The sequence below is a fragment of the Ambystoma mexicanum genome, chromosome 12, assembly GCF_040938575.1.
Source record: "Ambystoma mexicanum isolate Mex_15411 chromosome 12, UKY_AmexF1_1, whole genome shotgun sequence".
Taxonomy (NCBI): domain Eukaryota; kingdom Metazoa; phylum Chordata; class Amphibia; order Caudata; family Ambystomatidae; genus Ambystoma; species Ambystoma mexicanum.
Window position 1 is genome coordinate 765,425,235 of NC_090936.1, and position 11,562 is coordinate 765,436,796.

Here is an 11,562-nt window from a genome sequence, read left to right on the forward strand (position 1 = left end):
CTCTGCTCAAGAGGTGCCGGCTGCTATGAACACTTTATGCTTTTCTGTGGAGGAAATCCACCAAAACTTAGATATAAAGGCGTCGCTATGTATATACTGAATTGCCTCGTATTCTTATGTTAATGTTAATGTTAAAGGTCATTTGTACCGCGCACTATCACCACCGGAGTGGTCCCCTGGCGCTCTGGTGGCTCTGAAAGAGGGGGGGGAGGGGGGGTTAGTGGGTGGAGGCTGGAAAAGTGCAAGATTGCAGTGATGTGCTGTTGGCAGCCTCAGCCCGGTGGTTCCGTCGGCTGGGCCTGGGGTGTATGCGGCCGGTAGTCGTCGTGTGCTGATGTGCGAGTCTATGTGTTTTTTTGTTTTGTTGTTGCAGTGTAGTGAAGTTCGTGCGGTTTGCTGCGCTAGAGGTTTGTGGTTGTGTTTGGTTTGGAGTTTGAGAGGTGTATGCAGAGAAGGAAATTGTTAATGGTATTCGTTAGTCATCTCTATCCTGGACTGAACCGGTTGGGCTCGTGTAATCTTACCCGACGGGATGCTTGTACACCCTGAGCCTCAGGAGGTACGTGCCCGTTTTTCCATTCGAGGCCGTTTGAGGATCTAGCTGTCCCCTCCGCCCGCTCCCTTAATAACCTTGCATGCTCCTCACCCCCTCCACATGACTAGCGCCGCTGCTAGTGTCCATACACCCGGTTGTGTGGTGATTGGTGGTATCTTGTCCGTTCCACAGCCTCGTGGAACCTAGTTGTGGCTGTACGGGCGGTGGGGGATGGTAAGGGTTGGCTGCTTATGCTGAAGCAGCCAGGTAGTGTACAATAGTTTTGAAATTGACGTGTGCTTTCTTAAGCTAATTGTTATACATTTTATGACAGTCTATTTTTCTGGTTTTAAGCCAGTGCTATGTGATTCTTTGGGGGGTTTGGATTTTAGAAGATTCAGGGATAGCTGTTGACCAGCATGGAGCCACCATTCTGGTTTCTAATTCATATATACCCCACTTAATTCTATCTGCCTGATTTCACTGTACCCGAATGGTCAGGTTCAAGATCCTGTGGTGCTGCACTAGGCCACTGCTTAACTTTCTAAACTGATCTTAAAAGACATTTTGCATGTACCCAGGCTATCAGTTTAAATTCGCTTTTCAAAAGATTGGTATCTGTGTTAACAAAAATGGAGTTAAACCTAATTCTCACATTTGCAACTTCCATCAAATTAATTGGAAGATAAGACAACGGTGGAAACTGCATATTGGAATTTCACTGATGTTTCCATCTCAGGTGTCTCAGATATGCAATCATGTTTTTGATATATTATCCTATCATCCAGTCGTGCTTGACGGTAGTGTATGTTGGACCTCCCTTTCTTTAGTTCGAAATTGCCTACTTTCTATGCAATTCTATGGGTTTTACTGTGAACAGTTCAATTAAATCTCGTGCGTATGATACTTTGTTCTAGAGGTCACTGTCATAACAACCCATAATAAGGCGACATTTTTAGGTCAGAAGAACAAAGAAAAAGCTCTCTCCTTCACCTTCCAATACCAATGTTAACCCATTGCTTTCTGCTCCAGCAATCTCCCTTCTTAAATATTTAAGTTGTAATGTATCCTTTCATATTAAGTTTACCCCTTGTAATTTATACCTGTGTTTAGGCACAGGATGAAGATGTTGAATGCTTCATTACCAATTCTTCAAACTAACTGTCATAAGAGCATCACACATTTCCTATGGCTTTTCGTATTTGTATTTATTTGTGTAGAGAGAATAGTTTCAACAAGAAGTTCTGTGCCTGAGGATACATGGGCTACCATAGATGTCCCATATTTGGATGGCTTACACAAGACAACAAGATGCATCAGATGATGCTATAGCCAATTAAATTAGAAGTGATACATGGGGGGAAAAGAGGGGATGGTACTGAAATACAGTGAGTATGATTGGTCACATAGAGACCCACTCTAACCTTGTTTCAGTCTAGTACAGCCCAAACAAAATACTCTATGCACATCAGTTGGTGATCGAACTAACTATGGAGTCAAATGTATATGGATCCGCTTTAGCTTCCCTTTGTTGGTGTTAGCAGCAATACATTGGGACTTGAGCCAACAAATTCTCTTGATCGGTTTTACAACCCAATATACTACATCAATATCTATAATTGCTGAGGAGTAACTATCAGTGCCAAGCAAACATTTCACTGAAGCATTTCCGAGTTTCATCTGATAGACAACAGGAGTGCTGCCCCAGTTGCCTGTAATGTTACTTGGGGCTCTGAGGTGGAGTGCACCCCGTAAAAGAATGTTAGCCGAAAATAATTTTAGGTTGTTTATGGCTACATGTGCTTCTTGATTACCTCCTATGTGACCAAAATTGAAGGTGATAGAGAGGGTTGGCGAAAGTTATCTATATAAAACATAAAAGCAAACCAAGCATGAAAAGAGATTGCAGATAGAATGCTGTATACCTTCCTCCAACCATCCACCCCTCCATGATACCATGGCATCATAGCAGAAGGATTTGGCATTCATAAAGACGAACAGGTGCAACACATGAATACACACATAACTAAAATGTTCTGTGGACTGATCCTCAATGGGATGTGGCCTGTTTCTGTCCAGGCTTGCAGGAATCTAAATTGACCATTTGAATATTAATTAAGAGAAGTGGATTACTAGAAACACATGTTTTGTTAGGCATTGGTAAATCACAAACTGTGTATTCTGGTAAATCTTCTGTCATAATCCACTATCACAAACGTCTACTAAATGCACGTATTACTCCTTTCCACCTGTGGTATGGATTTTCATGAATATTAGAGCATTGTTTCCAAGACTTCACTAATGATATTTTTAAAGAAAATATGTATGGAACATTTTCCTTAACAAAAGTCTCGGAAAAAGTCATCATTTTTCATCAATTGATTTTCTTTGATGGAGGACCATTAACAAGATCCAAAGAGATAATGGGGGTCATTACGAGTATGGAGGTAGCCATGGTGCTATTAGCACCATGGCTACCCCCATACCTCATACCGGGTCTGGTACCTCATACCGGGCCATTCCAACCTTGGAGGAGGTGGTATTCCCCCATTCAGGGAACCCATCCCCATTCCCATATGAGGCCCCATAGGGCTCAATGGGAATGGGGAGGGAGCTAACAACGGGCCCATTAATAACAGGCCCGTTGTTAGCTCCCTGGTCCTTTAGCGGCTCCCACTAAGGGCGCCTGGTAAAAGCAGCCACCCTTAGCAGGACCCGCTAAAGGACCTTATAATGCGGTGGTAAGGGGTTAACGGCACTGGCACCCTTACCGGTGCTATTAACCCCTTACCACCAACCTTGGAATGAGGCCCAATCTGTACCTAATCAAATGAATGGACTTGCGCACACCCTTGCTATTGGAAAGGCTGAAATGCATGGTAATTTGCAATAATAGTCCTCTTGGTAATGTGTATCATGTAGATCAGGGTTATCCAACTCAAGGCCGTGAGAGCCGGAAACCGGACGGGTTTTCAAGATATTTCTCATTAATATTCATGAGAAGAAATGTGCATACTTTATATGCACATTGATCTGGATCCAGCCCTCGATGCTTGGAGTTGGACAACCCTGCTGTAGATAGACTAGCCCCTCACCCCTTCCTGTTTGAAGTTTTGGAAATCTTAAATAGTGAACAGGCCAATAGCCTTTGCAGTTTTGTACAGGACTAGTGAGGACAGGTTCCACTGCTTTTACTGTTCTCCTTATCACTAGTAACACCTACCTGCTATTTACAGTATTATATATGCACTTCAGTGACTCCTGCTGAAAGCACTGTACAACAACAGCCTATATTGCTATTATTAGTATAATAAATCTAGTCATATTGGCACATGATACTTCTCAAATAAAAAGTGAATCATCGATCAGTCCTCTGTGAATTTAAACGTTTGGCTAGAAAAACATGGCAAAGCCTTAATATGAGCGCCGACAGATGGTCCTCTCTCTTGTACTTGTACTAGTATTTGCCCTAAAAAGAGGTTGAACAAGCACACTCTTTCTCTTTTATGGAAATATTATTGTATCCTTACTAGAAACATAGTTATACTTGGAGAAGTACCAAGAAAATAAACAATAAAACACATCTCAGTCGCATTCGGCTGTCATGGGAGTGTGGTGCTCCAACACTGCATGTGCACTCTTACCTGTGGCTGGTCAATGTGGGGGCCCTCTCCATAATCATACACGTCATCGAAGTCAATGTCTGTGTCGTAGATGGGATCTGGTTGAGGTGCTGCGTCAAAGGCCCTCAGGAGTAGAAGTCCCAGGAAGAAGTTGGCACAGGTCATCATTTTTAAATCCCTTTGAATGAGTGGGAAAAGGAGATATGTAGGGTAAATGAGGGCAAAGCGCCAGGCACACCCGAGTCACCACACTGCAGACATCATAGAAGATACAGGCACATTTGTTCCCATGTCATGATGATCATGGCACAGGCACATACTAAGTCATCCAACAACTAACACCTGTTCAGAGATCTCTATACATGAGTGCAAGTATAGTGGGAGTTGACGTTGTAGCTATGGTAGCAGAAGGAGTGTTAGGGTTGAAGGGTGGCACTGTAAAGGAGAATTGATATGTACCGTATCCCTCCAGTAGAACATCTGCATCATTTGGGACATTCACTTTGAGGCACAGCTTATAGAAATGCAATGATGTCTACCGACACTGCATCACGTGGTAAAGCATACATAGTATAGCCAATGTGTTTTAAATGGAACCTCCATTTTACCTTGGTGTTAGTAACTGAGCATATGTTATTATTCCATTAAAGGGATACTGTTTTCCAAACTGAGTGGCAGCTCACTGGTATCGTGAGACCCCTGCCATATTAGGTGACTTACGGAATCCTGACAAGCACTCTTTGGGATGTTAACTGCTCTGAATGGCTAAGCGCATTTCAGCCTCTTGAATGGAGGTCTTTATGTGGCAGATTTCTGCAAGAGGATACGAAATTCCTCTGGGAAAAGAGAACAGCACAAGGCATTCACTTGTCCTTCTCCACGTTTCTTTAAGCACATGTGTTGGCATCGAGAGACTCAAGTCTGCACTATTTTCAAAGACACATCGTGGTACATTTTAAACAGTCTATTAGCACTCAATGAACGTATAAGATTGAAAGTAGTTGCCTTCCTCAACAAACTTTAACAAATAAATGAGATGCGTTATATCCCTTGTCCCTTTTAGCCATGCAAAACAATAATTAATCTGGAAGAAATGTAATGCATTTATATATTAACATAAAATAACGAGCCTCGCCTTCTATCTCGATTGCTTCGCTACTTACAACAGCCCATTGAAAGATTGTGCATACACGTGCATGCTAAATGTGCCCCACACCAACATCTCAAAACATATTTCATACAGCAACCTGTACATGTTTGCAAGGCTACAAGAAATATGCATGTGTGTAGGATTCTGCTTCAAACACGTCTCACCCTGGGATTATAGTTGTGTTTGTCACTGTCAATTTGCTAACAGCCAAACATTAAGAAACAGACACATCGGAACCTTCAATCATGTAATTCAGCAGTTTCAGATCATAGGCTGTGTATATGAACATGAGTGCATATCTACACAGAATGGACCAATACGTGCCATCTATCTAGCTGCGCTCTATCTGCAGATATAGCGAGACGTATCTATTGGTTTCAGCCGAACATATGTTTAACTGCGTGCATGTGAATGATGTGTGAGGGCATCTGCTCAGTGGTATCTGCAATGCTTGTCTCATGCCCATACCGTCCCAACATGCTCAAATAATATCTATACTTCGTTCAGTGCAATAAGTGTGCAATATCAACATAAGATAAACTACTACACGTCCGCAAGTACATTTAAGGATTATTTCCTACAAACCTTCTTCACAAGCAAAGGAGGAAAGCAAGCACAAAAACTCACCTTTGGCTTCCACCTTCGCAAATGGCACAACGCAGTTAGTCCGAACGCCTAGCCAGTTGTGGGCTACCCTGACCAATGGCAGCGAGGGGCTGGGGTTGTGGGAGGGCTTTGACATTAAGGCTGCAAGCATCTGCCTTCACAGCTAAGTTTCCATGGGTTTTAACAGTGGAAATCCTTCTTATGATAAAATGAACACCTCTGTATCACGGTCAGTATATTTTTCAGAGATTAACCTTTTTTCCCCCCTCATACGCAGCATGATTTCGCAGGGCCCCCGTTAAATGCTGTATATTTAATAAGATGAAGCACAGTGTATACCCACGTCCCTCCGTAACTAATAACGGTAAAAGTGAATCCTCACAGAAAAGTCGCGGTTTTGAAGGACTTACATACCTTGCTTGTTCAAAATGACCGCCTGCAATTTAGAAAAAATCAGTCAGACATGCTTGAAATAAAATGTGTATTAGCTCTAGGCATAGCATCCAAATGTTATAAAAAGAAGTTATGTCTGGGGAAATGTATTCCTGGGCTCTGCATTCCTGGGGTCGTTGCCACTGTGACGCCATAGTATGGTAGTGATAACTATACGTTATGTGCTAAATGCCCTCGTGCAAATAAGCGACGCTCACAGTTTTTCAACACGTTACACATAGAAATAATTGGCGCAGCAGTGGCAGTAGACATCTGTCTGAGTCTCCGTGTAAAATGCTTTATGTTAAACAGAGATGCCTTTTATAGGAGAGTCTCGTTAAATGCCCCTGTTTGCCAGAGCACGTGTCGCGTTCAGTTTCACAATACTGCGCTGGTTAATGTCAGCAGTCTCATGTCTACAGCACTCACATGTCAGTATGTAAGGGCATTTACATTCAGCCTACCTGGCTTTTGAAAGCAGTGAACAATGGGAAAAGCAGGCTGCAGGTACTGAAGTAGTTGGGCAGGAACTGGATCAGTCAACATTGTGACCACGTGGAGTCATTAATGATGCCAGGTCCATCGTGTTTGCACTATACATCAGAACGGCTCGATGCTAGGCAATGTACTCCTTTAGTTTTCTATACAGTCCTTGTAAAAGGTCCCACATAGAGTGTTGCTATGGTTAATAGCCCAAAGAGTAATGGCATAAAAAATGAGAAAGATCAAGGGAACTGCCCATCATTAAACAATGGACTGCTGCATCACAAAACACAGATCATCTTCCCCTCTTCTGTTCTGGAGCCCTGAATTTTGGCCTGCTAGTTTTGGACCTTGCCCAATACCGGCTATTTTAGTGAAAGATCTGGGTGTTAACATTTCGGCATCTCTGTCAATGTCTGATCAGGTGGCAGCTGTCTGTCAAGTCGGCCACCTTAAGGTTATGCCATACATTCCATCCCAATTCCATGCTCCTGTTGTCTCTGCTTTGGTTATGAGCGGTATCGACTATTGCAATGCCCTCCATTTGGCTCAACCTGCCCACTTAATTCGTCGACTTCAGCTCTTGCAGAATATGGCTGCAAGAGTTGTGCTTCACCCTCCTTTAGGTTTTCACATGACACCCTTTCTGTATCAGCTTAATTGGCTCCCTGTTGGAAAGCATGTGGTGTTGAAGCCTCTGTGTATTGTCCCTAGAGCTTTTTATAAACTGGGGGCTCAATATCTCCATAAAAAATTCTGTCCCTACGTTCCCCTCCAGAGTCCTTCATTCTCAATCATCATCAAAGATTCAAGTCTCCCGAATAAAATACTCCCGGATAGGTGAACATGTTTTTCCGTTGCTGCAGCAAAGACTTGGAACTCTCTTCCATTTACCCTCTTGGCTATGGATAACCGGTCTCCTTTTGCTGCTCCTTGAAGTCTAATTCAGATCTGACCCTGCTCTTGCTCGTTACCTATTGGCCTTTTAGCGCCAAGATGCCCTTGGGCGGGCGTGGTGCTTAAAAAATTCTGTTAACATAACATAACAGATTCGGGACTTCAAACATGGCCAATTCCTACTTCTCTCCTCTCTACTATGTACCTTGAAACTGTGATGTCCCACAATTCCATGTCCATGCATGTAACTCCAGATCCAGTTGAGGATCATGTGCAGTGACTACCTGCACAATATTTCATTACCTTGCTTATCATGTGCCTCTATTGTTTGTTCCAGCAATTGTCTGATTGTTCATGATAGCTGCATTGATTGCTTTATTTTACAGCCAAAGTAGTTAATCTATGTTAATCGTGTTCATTGTCATCTGATGCTTCATACTTGCCTTAGAAATGCACAATAAATAAATAAAGAATACCCCTCTGTTGTCTCTTTCTTCTTCTTTTTCTGTGCCGTTCTTCTCTCCTCTTACTGACCCTGATGTGTCTCTTTTTCTTGCCCATCCTAACTATGAAACTGCTCCCAAAGACCCTGTTCCATCTTCTCTTATCCATCAGATTTGTCCTCTTCTTGCACCCTTTCTTACTTTCCTATTTAACAATTTGCTTTTATCTGATACTTTTCCTGCTTCTTTCAAGCATTCTGCTATTATTCCTATTTTTAAAAAAGCCCCCTTTTGATCACACTATTCCTTCTAATTTCCGTCCTATTTCTTTCCTACCTTTTCTTTCAAAAAATCTTGAAAAACGTGTTTACTCTCAAGTTTCTTCTTTTTTGAATTTCCATTCTTGACGTCCTCCTCTACGAACTTGCTTTCAACCCGTCATTCTACTGAAGCGACCTTACTCTCTGTGACTGACTCTTTTCTGCCTGCTATTCTAAACACTCCTCTCCTCTTGTATTGCTTGTTCTTCTGCTGCTTTCAATGCTGTTGAGCATCACATTCTCTCATCTGGTCTCTTTTCAAACCAGTAGTTCTGGTACTGTTTGTTCATGGGAGGTTTTATTCAGATCTTTCCCACCATTCCTATTCTGTCTCCTAGGATGGACCTTCATCTTTATTTATTTGATTATTTTACATGTTTTTTAAAGCGCTCACACAGCCCGCGGGCATCGAGGCGATGTTACAGAATTTTTTGTTTTTTAGTTGCATAATTTTTTTTGTCTTAGTTCCGTATTTACAACGCACTTAAACACCCAGAGGTTTCTAAGCGTGGACCTGGGGATCGAATGTGTGTTGCTTCGTGTCATCTTGCTTCCAAGGCGCGCACATTGCCACTGAGCTATCCTCCCGGGCTTGTTGCAATAATCTTCTTCTCTTCCTCTTTGCTTCGCGGTTCCCCAAGATCAGTTCTCTGACCTTTACTCTTCTCCCTATACACTATTTCTTTATCGGTTATTATTTCTTCTTATAATCTATCTTACCATTTTCATGAAGATGATAGTCATATTTTTTCTTTTTTTTGTCCTTCTCAGAGTACCTTCACTCAAAACTTTCTGCTTGTCTTTCTTCTATACATTCTTAGATTTCTTCACATGTTTTACATCTCAACTCATCTAAGACGGAAATCCTATGTTTCCCTCTTCTTGTATTACACCTCCTATTCACCACCATTCTATATTCCTCCCCTTCACAGTCCTCGATTTAATTCCTCTCAGAAACATGGCAATTTCTTTTGACTCTTCCTTGTCTTTCCCCTCCCATCTTCTTACTACTGTGGGGTTTAAACAAAGGCCGAAACAAACATAACTGAAAGGCCAATTGGAAAAATAGCCTGCCAGCCTTCAAAAACCTTAATACTGAAAATGGGCCTATTAAGACAGACTGTATGGGTTTCTGCAATGAACACAATTAAGGGCTATGTGAATGCAGGAAGTAGTGTCCGATTCTTTGTTAGTTTAGGTGAGGCTTGAAGAACCATATGCAGAAAAGTTTTAGTTTGTTTTAAAATCTGTTTTAATATTGCATTTAACCTTTATTTTAAAGATGTTTCATTTTATGAGGGAGTGCTTTGTCTATTAAGAAAATACAATTGTAGGAACATCATTAGTTGAATAATTGCAATAACGTCCAAAGTTTGCTGCGTAATTACCTTTTAACCATCAACTCGTCTTTATCCCAGTTGCAGGCTTACTTTGCATTGTCAGCAAGTAGTTAAGAGCAACCGACTCTGCAGGTACGGCCGCAAACTACATATCCCATCTTTCTTGTAGTTCATGGCAGTACAAATTCTTGTCAGGCGCGTAAGCGCCGGTGTGTAGGGGCCGGTTTACTCCGGTTTCCCTACGGGAGTGCTCTGCTCTGCCCGCCCTCTTTCCTCTGCTACACCACCACAGGTAAAATTTTGCCTAAGATCTGCATCTAGTAAATCCATTCTATTTCAGGATGACAGCCGACAATGGTGAATGGCTGTAGCCGGGGCAGTTAGATGGTGGTATGGGGGATCTGAGACTCAGGAAGGGTTAGGAGGAGGAGGACAAACACGCCAAGTCTAGGGAGTCTCATCTGAGGCTGAAAGTGGGTTTGCTGAACACCCGATCCATGGTCAAACATGCCATTAAAATAAACGATCTGATTCAGGAAAAACAACTTGACATACTATGTCTGACTGAAACGTGATTAAAAGACCTGATAGGTCCTACTTGTATTTAGCCGTGCCAGATGGTTACATTATTTACAATGTGAACAGAGATAGTGGCCAGGGTGGCGGGGTGGCCATTATAGCAAGAGAGGAGTTAAAAATGTTTAAGGCCAGCTTCAACTGTAGCGGATGCGAATCCATTCAGATGAAGCTTGTATTTACCCCTAACAATTGATTCAATCTTATAGTCATATACAGAGCACCATCACTGGTCTCGGAGTTCATTAATGAGCTCTGCTCCCAATTGGAAAATCTTAGTTCAACTAACATATCCACGCTGGTGGTTGGTGATTTTAATTACTGGTATGGGAGCTCAAAAAATAAACAAGCCAATTGTCTAGAAAAAACACGAACAAAACTTAGACTTTAAGGTAATTAACGATGAGCCTACAAAGCCACAAGGGAATCAACTGGACTGGATTATATCCCACAATCTCTGGACCCAGATGTGCTTTACTGAACCATGTATTTGGAGTGACCACTACGTAGTCTGCTTGGACATAGTATTGCAAACCACTCTCAAACTACATAACCCTCACATTAGGGTTGTCAGCAGAAATTTCAGAAATCTGAAAATTGAGCAAAAGCAACCCTATCAAGATAAAATATTTCAATCTGTTCAGGCGCAGATACACCACGCAAATTCAAGAGCTAGTTGATAAGGTAGCGCCATTAAAAACCAAGCTAGCTAGGAAAGACAGTAATTACCAGAAATGGTACAACATGGCGCTAGACACAATTAAAATGGAAAAAGGACCCTTGAAAGAAAGTGGCTCCAAGATAAATCCACAGAAAATAGAGAGAAATTGAAGCTAGCCAACAAGAAGTATAGAGACAACATAAAGATAACCAAGGCAAACTTCTTCAATGAAGAAATAGAAGCCCCAGCCAATACTACCAGTAAACTTTTCGAAATTTTGAAAAGCGTGGAGAAACTAATAAATCTATCTCCACCCTTCTCACCCACCAAGGCTGTTTGTGACATTGTGCAAAATGCTTTTGCAGCCAAAATAGCGAAAGCAAGACAAAATATAATGAATGCGAGGAACAGTCAGCATCAGGAACCCCTGATAAAGTAAGATAATAAAAAGGGTGGACCTGTGCACTTTAACTTTGCTACCATTACCGAGGCACAG

General features: G+C 42.0%; 1 protein-coding gene across 3 annotated transcripts in view; it reads right to left on the minus strand.

Annotated features, from left to right (window-relative positions):
- EPYC (epiphycan) overlaps positions 1–6,641 on the minus strand; it is a 199,616-nt gene extending 192,975 nt beyond the window's left edge. The window contains exons 1-2 of one of the 3 annotated variants that reach the window (XM_069629262.1): positions 6,329–6,641; positions 4,180–4,336 (exon numbers count right to left, since the gene is read on the minus strand). In XM_069629262.1, coding sequence (XP_069485363.1) covers positions 4,180–4,326 — 147 coding nt within the window. In that variant the 5' untranslated portion in view covers positions 4,327–4,336; positions 6,329–6,641. Of the gene's footprint in view, positions 1–4,179; positions 4,337–5,893; positions 6,287–6,328 lie in introns of those variants that run through there. The other 2 variants (XM_069629261.1, XM_069629263.1) reach the window with 2 other exon arrangements.
- Positions 6,642–11,562: the final 4,921 nt, after the last annotated feature.